The sequence below is a fragment of the Arachis stenosperma genome, chromosome 9 (assembly GCF_014773155.1).
Source record: "Arachis stenosperma cultivar V10309 chromosome 9, arast.V10309.gnm1.PFL2, whole genome shotgun sequence".
NCBI classification, from domain to species: Eukaryota; Viridiplantae; Streptophyta; class Magnoliopsida; order Fabales; family Fabaceae; genus Arachis; species Arachis stenosperma.
In genome coordinates, this window is record NC_080385.1 from 65,928,206 (window position 1) to 65,942,220 (window position 14,015).

The following is a 14,015-nucleotide window of genomic DNA, read 5'->3' on the forward strand; positions in this document are numbered from 1 at the left end:
TTTTTTTTTCTCTTTTTCGTTTTTCTAAAAATTATTTTCAAAAAATCCAAAAAAAAATAATAAAATCATAAAACGAAAAATATTTTGTGTTTCTTGTTCGAGTCTAGTGAAAATTTTTAAGTTTGGTGTCAATTGCATGTTTTTAAAAATTTATGCATTTTTTTTTCGAAAAAAATTCATGCATGGTGTTCTTCATGATCTTCAAGTTGTTCTTGACAAGTCTTCTTATTTAATCTTCATATTTTCTTGTTTTGTGTTTTTTGTTGTTTTTCATATGCATTTTTGCATTCATAGTGTCTAAGCATGAAAAATGTCTAAGTTTGGTGTCTTGCATGTTTTTCTTTTCTTGAAAATTTTTCAAAAATAAGTCTTGATGTTCATCTTGATCTTCAAAGTGTTCTTGGTGTTCATCTTGACATTCATAGTGTTCTTGCATGCATTAAGTGTTTTGATCCAAAATTTTCATGTTTTGGGTCATATTTGTGTTTTTCTCTCTCCTCATTAAAAATTCAAAAATAAAAATAATATATTTTCCTTATTTTGCTCATAATTTTCGAAAATTTGAGTTGACTTAGTCAAAAAATTTTAAAACTTTGCTATTTCTTATAAGTCAAGTCAAATTTTTAATTTTAAAAATCCTATCTTTTCAAAATCTTTTTCAAATATCAAATCTTTTTCATTTTTTTATTATTTTCGAAAATTTTTAAAAATTTTTTTCAAAATCTTTTTCTTATCTTTATTTCAAAATTTCGAAAAATTTACTAACAATTAATGTGATTGATTCAAAAATTTGAAGTTCGTTACTTTCTTGTTATGAAAGGTTCAATCTTTAAATTCTAGAGTCATATCTTTTAGTTTCTTGTTAGTCAAGTAATCAATTTTAATTTTAAAAATCAAATCTTTTCAAAATATCTCTTTCAAATCATATCTTTTTCAAAATTTATTTCAAAAATCTTTTCTAACTTCTTATCTTTTCAAAATTGATTTTCAAATCTTTTTCAACTAACTAATTGACTTTTTGTTTGTTTCTTATCTTTTTCAAAACCATCTAACTACTTTTCTCTCTCTAATTTTCGAAAATTACCTCCCTCTTTTTCAAAATTCTTTTTTTTACTAATTGTTTCAAATTTTAATTTTTATTTTATTCCTTTTCTTAATTTTTGGATTTTAACTTTAATATTTTTATTTTATTTTAGTTAATTTTTGAAAACTCTTCTCTCTCATCTCTTTCTATTTATTTATTCATTTACTAACACTTCTCTTCATCTTAAAATTTGAACCCTCTCTTCCTCTCTGATTTTGAATTTTTCTCGTTTCCTTCTTCTATTCTTTTCTTCTTCTACTAACATAAAGGAATCTCTCTACTGTGGTAAAGAGGATCCCTATTATTATTTTCTGTTTCCTTCTTTTTCATATGAACAGGAGCAAGGACAAGGACATTCTTGTTGAAGCAGATCCTGAACCTGAAAGGACCCTAAGGAGGAAGCTAAGGGAAGCTAAAGCACAACCCTCTGGAAAGGACTTGACAGAAAATTTTGAAGAAGAAGAGGAGATGGCAGCCGAAAATAATAACAACAACAATAACGCAAGGAGGATGCTTGGTGATTATACTACACCTACTTCCAACTTTTATAGAAGAAGCATCTCAATCCCTGCCATTGGAGCAAACAATTTTGAGTTGAAGCCTCAACTAGTTGCTCTAATGCAACAGAACTGCAAGTTTCATGGACTTCCATCAGAAGATCCCTACCAATTTTTAACTGAACTCTTGCAGATCTGTGAGACTGTTAAGACTAATGGAGTAGATCCTGAAGTCTACAGGCTCATGCTTTTCCCTTTTGCTGTAAGAGACAGAGCTAGAACATGGTTGGACTCACAACCTAAAGATAGCATGGACTCTTGGGATAAGCTGGTCACGGCCTTCTTGGCTAAGTTCTTTCCTCCTCAAAAGCTGAGCAAGCTTAGAGTGGATGTTCAGACCTTCAAACAAAAAGATGGTGATTCCCTCTATGAAGCTTGGGAAAGATACAAGCAAATGACCAAAAGGTGTCCTTTTGACATGCTTTCAGAGTGGACCATTTTGGATATATTCTATTATGGTCTATCAGAGTTCTCTAAGATGTCACTGGACCATTCTGCAGGTGGATCCATTCACTTAAAGAAAACGCTTGCAGAAGCTCAAGAACTCATTGACATGGTTGCAAATAACCAATTCATGTACACCTCTGAGAGCAATCCTGTGAGTAATGGGACGCCTCAGAAGAGGGGAGTTCTTGAAATTGATGCTCTGAATGCCATATTGGCTCAGAACAAAATGTTGACTCAGCAAGTCAACATGATTTCTCAAAGTCAGAATGGATGGCAAAATGCATCCAACAGTACTAAAGAGGCATCTTCTGAAGAAGAAGCTTATGATCCTGAGAACCCTGCAATGGCAGAGGTAAATTACATGTGTGAACCTTATGGAAACACCTATAATTCCTCATGGAGAAATCATCCAAATTTCTCATGGAAGGATCAACAAAAGCCTCAACAAGGCTTTAATAATGGTGGAAGAAACACGCTTAGCAATAGCAAGCATTTTCCATCATCTTCTCAGCAACAGACAGAGAATTCTGAGCAGAGTCCCTCTAGCTTAGCAAACATAGTCTCTGATCTGTCTAAGACCACTTTAAGCTTCATTAGTGAAACAAGGTCCTCTATTAAAAATTTGGAGGCACAAGTGGGCCAGTTGAGTAAGAAAATCACTAAAACTCCTCCTAGTACTCTCCCAAGCAATACAGAAGAGAATCCAAAAAGAGAGTGCAAGGCCATTGATATAATCAATATGGCCGATTGCACAAAGAAGGAGAAGGACGTGAATCCCAGTGAGGAAGACCTCATGGGACGTCTCCCAGACAAGAAGGAGTTCCCTATTGAGGACCTAAAGGAATCTGAGGCTCATATAGAGACCATAGAGATTCCATTAAACCTCCTTCTACCATTAATGAGCTCTTTGAACTATTCTTCCTCTGAAGAGGATGAAGATGTAACTGGAGAGCACGTTGCTCAATATCTAGGAGCCATCATGAAGCTGAATGCCAAGTTGTTTGGTAATGAGACTTGGGAAGGTGAACCTCCCTTGCTCATTAGTGAACTAGATACATGGGTTCAGCAAACTCTACCTCAAAAGAAACAAGATCCTGGTAAATTCTTAATACCCTGTACCATAGGCACCATGACCTTTGAGAAGGCTCTGTGTGATCTGGGGTCAGGCATAAATCTTATGCCACTCTCTGTAAAGGAGAAACTGGAGATCTTTGAGGTACATGCAGCCACATTCTCATTAGAGATGGCAGACAAGTCAATAAGACATGCTTATGATTGGTAGAGGACGTGTTAGTGATGGTTAAAGGCCTTTACATCCTTGCTAATTTCATAATCCTAGACACTGAGAAGGAGGAGGATGAATGCATCATTCTTGGAAGACCCTTCCTAACCACAGCAGGAGCTGTGATTGATGTTGACAGAGGTGAGCTAGTCCTTCAATTGAATGGGGACTACCATGTGTTTAAAGCTCAAGGTTATCCTTCTGTAAACATGGAGAGGAAGCATGAAAAGCCTCTCTCAATATAGAGTCAAACAAAGCCCCCACAATCAAACTCTAAGTTTGGTGTTGGGAGGCCACAACCAAACTCTAAGTTTGGTATTGAACCCCCACATTCAAACTCTAAGTTTGGTGTTGGGAGGTCCCAACAATGCTATGATGATCTGTGAAGCTCCATGAGAGCTCACTGTCAAGCTATTGACATTAAAGAAGCGCTTATTGGGAGGCAATCCAGTTTTTATTTATCTATATTTCTCTTGTTCTTTTATGTTTTATTAGGTTTATGATCATGTGGAGTCACAAAATTGCAAAAATTTAAAACAAAATCAAAAACAGCAGAAGAAAAAGCACACCCTAGAGGAAGAGCTTACTGGCGTTTAAACGCCAATAAGGAGCATCTGGCTGGCGTTCAACTCCAGAACAGAGCATGGATCTGGCGTTGAACGCCAGAAACAAGCAGCAATCTGGCGTTTAAACGCCAGGATTGCACCCTAAGGAAAGCTGGCGTTTAACGCCAGCAACAAGCATCAGGCTGGCGTTTAACGCCAGCAACATGCTACATTTGGGCGTTTAACGCCAGAAACAAGCATCAATCTGGCGTTGAATGCCAGGATTGCATGCAGAGGGCGTTTTACACGCCTCATTAGTGCAGGGATGATAAATCCTTGACACCTCAGGATCTGTGGACCCCACAGGATCATCTCAAGATCTGTAGACCCCACAGGATCCCTACCTACCTCAACTCACCTTCTCTCTTCTTCACCCAATCCAATAACACTCTTCCCCATACACCTTTCACCACTCACATCCATCCACTCTTCCCCATAAACCTCACCTACCTTCAAATTCAAAACCTCTTTCCCACCCAAACCCACCTTACATGACCGAACCCTAACCCCTCTCCCTCCACTATATAAACCCCTCCATCCTTCTTCATTTTCACACAACACAACCCTCTCTTCTCCCCCTTGGCCGAATACACATCTCTCTCCCCCTCCTACATATCTTCTTCTTCTTCTTTTATTCTTTCTTTTTTTGCTCGAAAACATGTTTAACAAGCTCACTAATCATTAAAAATTGTCTTTGTAACATTAAATAAAAAAATATCAATTTCTCCACAATCGGATTATATTTGTTTTTAATTATGTTATCAACATTAGTATTAAAAACAAAGAATCACAAAAAATAAATAACTTCAAATTCAAAAAAAATTAATATAAATCGAATTTGATTATATTTTTAGTAATTTATTTATATTATATAAATAAATATATTCTAATTGATATTTGTCATAGACACATCGCTACAAATTAAGAACTATAACCATGAAACCACATTAAAGTTCCTAAATATGCCATTGCTAAAAGCTTAAAACCATAACAAGAACCATCCATTTTCAACTAAGATAATCACAGATCTAATGAGTAATGACAACTGTTAAGCCATTAGAGCAAACACTTTGCGTGCATAAAAAATAACAATTACGGAGAAAGAAATCCAACGGCAATAGCAAACTCCAACAAATCATAGGTACACAAGTAAATACTACATTCATCTTTAACAATACAACTTAAGTAGGTACACTCTAGAAAAATTTAGGAAAAAAAAGTAGCAAAATACATGGTGTGATAAACACGAGAAATTCTCTTCTACTTTGCCTCGCTCTCTAAATCCAGAAAGCACACCGAGACGTAAAACCCAAAACAGAAAAGAAAGTCAAAACAAGACACCACCATGAGCCCAACACAAAAAATAATAATAATAAAATAAAATAAATAGAGGGAGAACAGAACCATCACTCCATCATCTTCTCTTTGCCCAACATTGATGAAAAAGGGAAAGCGCCGTCCCACAACCATCCATCAACACCCGGCAACCATCCATCAACACCTTCCCTTTCGCCAGTGATTATTAACCACTTGCAACAAAATTTAAAATCCAACAGAAAGAGAGCAGCACAAACCATGACTCACCATTGACGGATGCTAGTGCAAAAGAGGGCCAGGGGAGATGGTGGAAGCCAATGACAGAGAGGGTGGTTTCAGAGAGTTTGAAGACGAGTGCAATTAGTTCTACTCCCCTTGTTTTAATTCTTTTCATCTTCACAATTTCAATCTCTTTCAAGACTGCTGAAAGTCCTCATTTTAGTATATCTTAGGCTCTTTACCTCAGACAGTTAGAGATGCTCCATTGTCTGCTGATGTGAGATTTAGTATCATGGTTGCTGCCTTCAGAGCCCTGATAAATGAAATAATAAATGCATCAATAACTGTCACTACACTGCATTGACCAAATACAAACACATCCATGTTACTTAAACTTTTCCATATGGTTAAACATATCTATTTTGTGTTTTCACTCATATTATGAGTGCTTCATAGATTGTCTTCTTGGAAACTTCAGTATGACCCCAATGTTTGCGTTCCCATTGCAGAAAGCCATCATGGCCCCCGAGCCTGAGAGTGCAGAAGCAACAAAGTGTTGCTTCTCTACTGAAACCCATGTTTAGATCTATACTTTAGATAATATATTTTCTCATTTTTATAGTTGAAGAAAAACACACATAGACAAACTAACACCTTTGTAAATTACAAATGCAAAATTTGATTTTTATGAATGCTATCTTCACAACATATATTATTTGAATAAAGTTATTGTTAGGGACTTGGGTATTATAGGGTGCTCAAAGCCCCACATCGAGTAGTTTGGGATGCTTGATGTTGTATATAAGGAGAGTGGTTCTTCCCCCTTATCAGCTAGCTTTTAAGGTGTGGTTTTCCACTTTCCTCAAATACTTAACAATGGTACCAGAGTGTGGTTGTTGGCGCCATGGAAAGGGCTACCTATAGGCTGGATTAAGGTGAATTCCGAATATTGATAGATGGTAGCTAAGTGGCTACAATTGGGTCAGTGTCAATAGAGTGAAGCCGCCATGGACGTCGGCTCTCCAAGGCGGTTCTTCCCCTTATCAGCTAGCTTTTTTAAGGTGTGGTTTTCCACTTTCACTTTCCTTAGATACTTAACAGTTATCTATTAAACATAAATTACGATTTAATCATGGCCCAGGTCCTTTGGTCATTCTAAAAAGGAGTAAAGTTAAGGGAAGGACATTAAGAAAACATTATTTGATGCCATGACATGCCATTCTATCTTGGCAACATATATTATTTGAGTAAAGTTATCCACAAAAACATATATTATTTGATTAAAGTTACCTACACTATCTAAATTAACACCTTGGCATTTTAGGTTTCTCATCATGAGCATGCCCTTCCCCACCTCCCACAAAGACATGGGAAGGAAATGATTTAATCAAGGCTCAGATCCTTTGGTCATTCAAAAAAGGAGAGAGAAAAAAGTTAAGGGAAGGACATTAACACAACATTATTTGACGCCATGTCATGCCACACCATTAGAAAACCGATTGTAAAATACGAGAAGGGTGCAGAGAAACTAAATGTGCATACCAAGCTTCAGGTGCTTGATAGAGAGCTGCAGAAGTACCAAAGCAGGAGGCAAGCATGTCGGTGTTGATCACACCTGGATTAAGTGCAACAATGGCCATTCCTTCTGGCAACTCCTTAGCCACAGACCTGCTCAGACCTTCAATGGCCCATTTTGACGCACAGTAAGGTGCAACCAATGCAGCTCCAGATCTGCCCCAGCCAGATGATATATTGACGATTATGCCCTGCTTCTTTGCGGCAATCATGAGAGGGACAAAGTGGCGAAGCACATTGGCAGTACCTTTGACATTTGTGTCTAGGACACTATCAAACTCTTCTGGTGGCACCTCCCAGATCTTGTTATTCTTGTTGATTGTTCCTGCATTGTTCACTATGATATCAGGAACACCCGTCTTCTCCATCACAGTTCGCGCCAACTCTTCAACACTGCTATTCAACCTCTATAAAAAATCACGTTCAATGACAATAATAAATAAATATTTGATCATAGAATAGAGAAGAGTGAAGAAAGGGATATAACCAACCACGTCGGCATTGAGGAACAAGTGATTGTGATTGGGATTGGAAGAAGAGAGTTGGGAGTGGAGGGAGTTGAGGGCATCTTGGGCGCGGGAACAGCCAATTATGTTGTGGCCTCTGTTGGCCAACTCAAGGGCCAGCGCTCTTCCCAGCCCTCTGCTGACCCCTGTTATCAGCACTGTTCGACTTCCAATTGCATCCATAGAAGACCTTAAGAGCAATATCACTTACATTAAAATACGTGCAGAGAAATAGCAAATAAGAATGTCTTGTTTATATTTTCAACATCCCAGCTGAAAGAACTACGCATGACCTGCAAAATACATGCCAAAAGAAAAAAAACTGAAAAATCAAATCTCAGTTCTAAACTAGAAAATCATAACGTTCAATCAACTCCATAACATCAATAGCAGTTACAAATACAGGTTACAAAAGTTAAACAAAATATGTAGAATCATGAAAAGTAAACCAGAGAGAATGTGATCTTGAATAATTGATCTGGAAACACTTCCCATCATTTTCCTATGAAAATTTGTTTTCCACACACAGCAGTAGAAACAGTGGGCTACTGCAAATTCACCTCACTTGACCTCAATCACTAAATTATAGACTATCAGAGGATTTACGAAATATCTATGCATTGCTCACACTATTCGCAGAAAAAGAAATAATAAACACCAACCAGAAGTAGGGATCGCAATGCAGTGGAGCAGGGTGGGGCGGGGGATGCCTCCCTACTCCCCACCCCAGAACCCTGATCTTCTCCACGTCCTCGCCCCCAATCCCCGCCCTGATGAGATATTTACCCCCATCTCCAGTCCCTGCATTCCCCGTAGGGCCCCATTCTCATCTCTTCCCTTGATAATTTCTTTGAAAATCATAATGAAAATTTTTTAAAAAAAAGTAAAAAAATCATAAAACATCAGAGCATCATACAAATACATCTTGTCCAAGATTACAAATTAATTGAAATTCAATATCACAATACATAACACAGTACAACTACAAGTTCTCTGTCCAAGTTATCTGTTATAATAACACAATACATAAATATGTTAACATACATCATGAACGAATACAAGATATTAAATAAGAATTTTTTCAGAAAAAGGTAATTACCTAAACCTCCAATTCCCTATCATCCAATATGGCAGAAATTGATTCAGCAATCAACAGAAATTAATTTCATTTATTCTATACAACTTATAATAAATAAGTAGCAATCAACAGAAATTAACCCAGCAAATCCAGATTTCATTGATTTATATATGCATTAAAAAAATTGAGAAGATCATCAATAAGAAATGGAGGGAATAAATAAATCCAACCAATGAATTGCATAGAGTACAAGACGAATGATATAGTTACATCCCACAGTAAAGAAAACCTCACCTGCTTATTTTCAGTTCTAACAAAAGATCAAACAATGCTAAACAAGGTGTAATCTCGTAGAAGCCTACTTTCACTTTTCTTCTTAAAACTCTCAAACATCTAAACTCCCTTAACACATTATTCTTCCTCTCCGCCTACCCTTTTCTTACCTTTTCTTTTTTGCCTACTATCTATCACTCAAAATTATGCTAGTTCAGGCAGGTTAATAGGTTACTACACACCAAAATGAAAATTTCCAAGTCTTAATACATTTATTGTAATCAAATTCCCATAACCAATGCAAGAGGCTATAAGTAAATACATCCTACTGATTCAGTGAATTTCAATAAGCTAAGAAAAATAACAAAGTTATGTAACTTCTCAATCAGCACATCAGTTAGAGAAAGCACAAACCCTAAGAGAAAGGGCCATAAACACAAGCCTATCTCATGAATGAAAGATCAAATACACACCTTTTGAAAAGATTAATAAGGAGTCATCAAGATAAACCCTATTATCAAAATCCTGACTAATACGGCTCAACTCCATTGGAAAACCAACCAGCTTGTCTACACTGGACCAACCTAATCCGATACCGCTAACTCAGGTGAATGAACTCATCCAGTACCAAAATAGGTCATCGATTTCTCACTGCCTGTTAGAAGTCGGTAGAAAAGGGAGGGCATTGGAGGCAACTTCACCCATATATAAAAATTCAAGCTGATAATAAAAAAAATCAATAGATCACAGCGAGAGAGAGATAGAGTATCCAACCTGAAGTGGAGGAGGAGGAAGAACAACCAGCAGGGGACGGCAAGCAGCGCAGATGCAGATACGGCGCAGTGACGGCGGGCGACGCGGTGAGGGTGAGGCGCGGGAGGGGAGACGGCGCGGTGAGGGGAGACGGCGCACAGTGATGAACGCGATGGCTGCAGAGAGCTGGGAGAGAACTGGAGTAGGAGGGCGCGGCGCACAGCTATGATAAAGGGAAGACAGATGAGGATAAGAGTTTGGCCTTATCTATATATATCACATTTGAAATGACTAAAAAGCCCCCAATTAGAAAAAAATGAGAGAAAATACTTAATTTAGACCTTGAACTCGAACCTCAATTTAGTCATTGACATTTCAATTGCTTCTATTTAGTCTCTAAATTTTATAAATTTTAATCACCTTAGTCCCTGCGGTGGTTTTCACCACAGAGTCATTACTAGAGAGATGATGTGTACAATAGAATGCCACGCTGGATTCCACTAAAACGGCGTCATTTTTGTTTGGTGCTCAAACAGTTCAAAACGACGTCGTATCATGTTATATGAAGCTGGAAACGTTTTAGTTAAACAAGTAACACCATATTCTCTCCCATAATAGGATTGTTCTTCTTCTTTCTCTTATCTTCAATGGCGCTGCGAGTCTGACTTATCAGATTCGTTGAAGTCGCGATTCTCTTCTCTTCTCTTCAACCACTTCACATTGCACCGGTCGTCTTTTCTTCACCTACGTTGACTAAGTTCGAGATAAACAAAATATTAAATAAAAAAACTTCTATACCCATGATGATGATTTACTTTTTTGCTTCACTTTTGGTTCCTCCTCTTTTCCTTTTTTATGCATTCTAGCTAAATGCATTTTGTTTTGCATGTTAGTATATGTTATTTTTTGTGCTTATTCTATGTTAGGGTTTATGTTTTCAGTGAATATCATTTAATTTCTTGACTTATTGGTTAGATGTTCGATCATTCCTATTTTTGTACCATTAATTTGATTTTAAATATTTTAGGAGAATTTTTTTTGGGTTAAGGTTTCAACATGCGTGAGTTTGTCTGATAATCAATGGATTAAGAAATAAAAATATGGAATCAGATTGTCATATGTAATATATTACATTTGATTCTTACTCTATTTTATTTAGAAGAGATGTGCAGTTTCATCAAAGGCTTAATCTTATTAAGTCAATTGCTTATTTCATCTTGTAACATGGAGTAATTGATCTGATTTTTTAACTAAACTTGTTTTAGTTTGTTGTTGTCTCATAACAACAATGCAATTTATGTGTATTATGAGCATGGAATCTCTGAACCGGATTATGTTGAGGAACAACAACCATCTAAGGGAAAATAATTCATGTATCCACCACTGCCACAAGTACACACCCCTACCCCAAATCTAACTCCCACACAAATACTCACATCTACTCCAAAGCCAACTCCCATCCTAATACCCACCCCTGCCCCAAATCCAACACCCACCTCTTCTCCAAAATTAATTTCTATCCCAATATTCACTTCTACCCGAACTGAAACTCCAAACACAGCAACTGAAGTTAGGCCTAAATCCAAGCCTAATTGCAATCCAAAGTTACAACACAAGAAATCAACTAAGGTAAAAAAATCAACCCAACCCAATAAATTTACCCAACTCAACAAATCAAACTAGCCCAACAAATTAACTGAATCCAAAGATAGTAGAGGAAAAAAGAATTTGACCAAGGGTGGAGAATATGTTAGAAGGCCTGCGACAAGGCAAGCAAGCAAGGGGCCCCCAACAAGATCATCATCTAAAGGGAAGCCAATTCATATAGAGATAGATTCCTCATCAGACAGCCATGATAGCTATGATAGCGTGAAAGACAGCCTTTATAAGCCTGGGGTGAGAAAAGTTCAAGTGAAGATGAAGATTCATTGAAGATTTCAACTGCTAAAATAAAGAAATTCAAATCAAAGCATGCTTCACAGAGCTATCTGAGTAAAGAGAAGAGAAAGATTTTGTTAGAGTATGATGGTTTAGTGGTGGGAGAGTATGATTCTGGTGAGGATGACAATTACTTTTTCGGTGGATTTGGTACTCATGATATGGTCGTAGCGTATGATGCTCATGATGGATATCATGATGATTCGGATGGAGGAGATTCATGGCATTCAGAAGAAATGAAGACACCTCCAGCCTCCGAAGATGAGCTATCTGAGGTGGAATCTGACGATGTATTTCCTGTGTTTAACGAAAGTGCTACATTTGGAGAGCTACGACTTGAAGTTGGTATGAAATTTAACACAAAGCAAGAATTTAGAGAGGCTATCCGGGAGTATTGTATCCAGGAAGGTAGGAGGATTTGGTACAAGAAGAATGATAAAGAAAGGTGTAGAGCCTTGTGCAAGACTAAAGAGTGTGACTGGGTGGTTTATGCCTCAAAGGATACTGAGGGGGTTTGCTGGCAGATAAAAACTTTTAATGATGATAATACATGTGCAAGGGAGTACAAAAATAGGTTGGCAAATAGAAGATGGTTAGCATGTAAGCTAGTGAAGAAGTTAAGGAAGTTTTCTAATCTAAAGCACTCTGAAGCTCTTGCCTACTTCAAGAGAAAATGTGACTTGGATCTTAATAAATCTTCTGTTACAAGGGCTTTAGGAGATGCAAGGCACATAGTATATGGAGATGCAGCTGCTCAGTATAATATGGTTAGAGACTACGGTTTGACTCTTCTTAAGAGAAACCCTAGGTCCACAATTAAAATTGGAGTTATCCCTCAACCAAACCCTGATGAAGCTCCTATTTTTTAAAAGATGTATATATGTTTAGATGAATGCAAGAGAGGATTTAAGGTTGGGTGTAGACCCCTTATAGGGTTGGATGGAGCTTTTTTAAAGACATGCTTTGGTGGACAAATCTTATCAGCCATTGGACAAGATGCAAACAACCAAATTTATGTCATAGCCTATGCAATTGTGAGTGTAGAAAACAAAGAGAATTGGAAATGGTTCTTGGATTTGCTACTTGAAGATCTTGGTGATTACCAACCTGGATGGTCCTTCATTTTTGACATGCAAAAGGTAATGTTTAATCATATTATGTCTTCCTAATTGAATTACATATTAATAAAATGTATTACTTTGGATCTGGATTGGCCTTGTTACTGATTCTCTGATGTTGGAACTGATTGTTATTGACTTTTATTTTATCATAGTGGTTGTGTTAGTTTGTTTTAGGGGACCATTTTGAGTTTATTTAAATTAGTTCAGAGACTAGTTTGAGTTCACTTAAATTAGTTCAGGGGCCTTTTTGAGGCTCGAGAGTAACTACAGTTTGCAGTTTTTTTTGTTTAACTTTGTACAGGGGCTTATTTCAGCACTTCGGGAAGTCATTCCAAATATGCATCACAGATTTTGTGTATGGCATTTGTGGAAAAACTTTAACAAGCAATGAAAGGACAATGAACTTAGAGAATTATTGTGGGAATGTGCAAGGTCAACAACACAAGAAGGGTGGATTGAGGGAATGAGAAGAATTAAGAGGCTCAATGAAGAGGAATGGTCATACTTGAGCAAGTAGCCAAACAATGCATGGAGTAGAGCTTTTTTTCAGTAATGTACCCAAGATGGACAATATTTGCAACAATGCCTGTGAGATTTTTAACTCACGAATTAAGGAGGCCAGAGCTAAATCCATCATCACACTATTGGAAGAAGTTAGAATGTATGCCATGAGGACAATTAAACTTAGGAGCCATGTTGAAATTTTACCCCTAATATAGCGTAGTAGGTTGGAGAAGATACGGAAGGAATCAAAGAACTGGAATCCTGTATGGTCTGGAGACGAAAAGTATGAAAAGTTTGATGTCATTGGCCACCCAACCAATATAGTAGTTAATTTGGGAGAGAGGCTGTGTTCTTGTGGTTTTTGGCAACTAAGTGGTAGTTAATGAATTCTTTTTTGTTACATGATCAATATTCATCTTATATGATACCATGTTTTGGTTTTCTGATACAAATATATTTAATTATTGTTGGTTGTATCTATTGTAATTCTATTTGTAGGGATGCCTTGTGTCCATGCTTATGTTGCGTTGGCTAGGGCCAGAAAACGTCCTGATAAAATTTGTCACAAGTGGTTGACAATGGATGCATATAATGACACATATGCATTCCATTTAAATCCTATTCCTTGCCAAGCAATGTGGGAGAAGTCACCAAACAATAGACCACAAGCTCCGAAATTCAAAAAGATGCCAGGGGCACCCAAAAAAAACGTAAAAAAGAAGCTAACGAGGACCCTGATGGAAGCAACAAGCAAAA

The 14,015-nt window shown here is 37.1% G+C and overlaps 2 protein-coding genes and 1 non-coding gene across 8 annotated transcripts; 1 reads left to right on the forward strand and 2 right to left on the reverse strand.

Annotated features, from left to right (window-relative positions):
* Nucleotides 1–1,957: 1,957 nt before the first annotated feature.
* Nucleotides 1,958–2,065, reverse strand: LOC130952941 (small nucleolar RNA R71). The gene has a single exon (XR_009075116.1). It is a non-coding gene; the product is annotated as a small nucleolar RNA R71 (small nucleolar RNA).
* A 2,990-nt stretch (nt 2,066–5,055) lies between these two features.
* Nucleotides 5,056–9,937, reverse strand: LOC130951284 (NADPH-dependent pterin aldehyde reductase). 6 transcript variants are annotated; one of them, XM_057879936.1, is made up of 6 exons: nt 9,718–9,932; nt 9,417–9,598; nt 8,255–8,440; nt 7,578–7,885; nt 7,054–7,493; nt 5,059–5,824 (listed from the first exon to the last, which is right to left on the reverse strand). In XM_057879936.1, exons 4-6 carry the CDS (start codon nt 7,773–7,775, stop codon nt 5,755–5,757), a joined length of 708 nt encoding a protein of 235 aa, XP_057735919.1. In that variant the 5' UTR covers nt 7,776–7,885; nt 8,255–8,440; nt 9,417–9,598; nt 9,718–9,932; the 3' UTR covers nt 5,059–5,754. The 6 variants fall into 6 exon arrangements, with proteins under 6 accessions (XP_057735924.1, XP_057735919.1, XP_057735922.1 ...); XM_057879939.1 differs by lacking the exon at nt 8,255–8,440; XM_057879937.1 differs by lacking the exon at nt 9,417–9,598 and having other exon boundaries at nt 9,718–9,925.
* Nucleotides 9,938–11,795: 1,858 nt separating this feature from the next.
* LOC130949574 (uncharacterized) lies at nt 11,796–13,222 on the forward strand. Its single transcript, XM_057878253.1, has 3 exons — nt 11,796–12,414; nt 12,523–12,773; nt 13,070–13,222. Exons 1-3 carry the CDS (start codon nt 11,796–11,798, stop codon nt 13,220–13,222), a joined length of 1,023 nt encoding a protein of 340 aa, XP_057734236.1.
* The last annotated feature ends 793 nt before the right edge of the window (nt 13,223–14,015 follow it).

Bases quoted from the DNA above. Each gene is read 5' to 3' on its own strand.
- LOC130951284 (XM_057879940.1), bottom strand. From the start codon at position 7,775: ATGGATGCAATTGGAAGTCGAACAGTGCTGATAACAGGGGTCAGCAGA. The intron at 7,494-7,577 runs GTTGGTTATATC...GATTTTTTATAG, and splicing joins TGTTCCTCAATGCCGACGTG to AGGTTGAATAGCAGTGTTGA. The intron at 5,825-7,053 runs GTATGCACATTT...TTCATTTATCAG, and splicing joins TATCAAGCACCTGAAGCTTG to GGCTCTGAAGGCAGCAACCA.
- LOC130949574 (XM_057878253.1), top strand. From the start codon at position 11,796: ATGGTCGTAGCGTATGATGCTCATGATGGATATCATGATGATTCGGAT. The intron at 12,415-12,522 runs GTTTGACTCTTC...ATATATGTTTAG, and splicing joins TAATATGGTTAGAGACTACG to ATGAATGCAAGAGAGGATTT. The intron at 12,774-13,069 runs GTAATGTTTAAT...GGCTTATTTCAG, and splicing joins TCATTTTTGACATGCAAAAG to CACTTCGGGAAGTCATTCCA.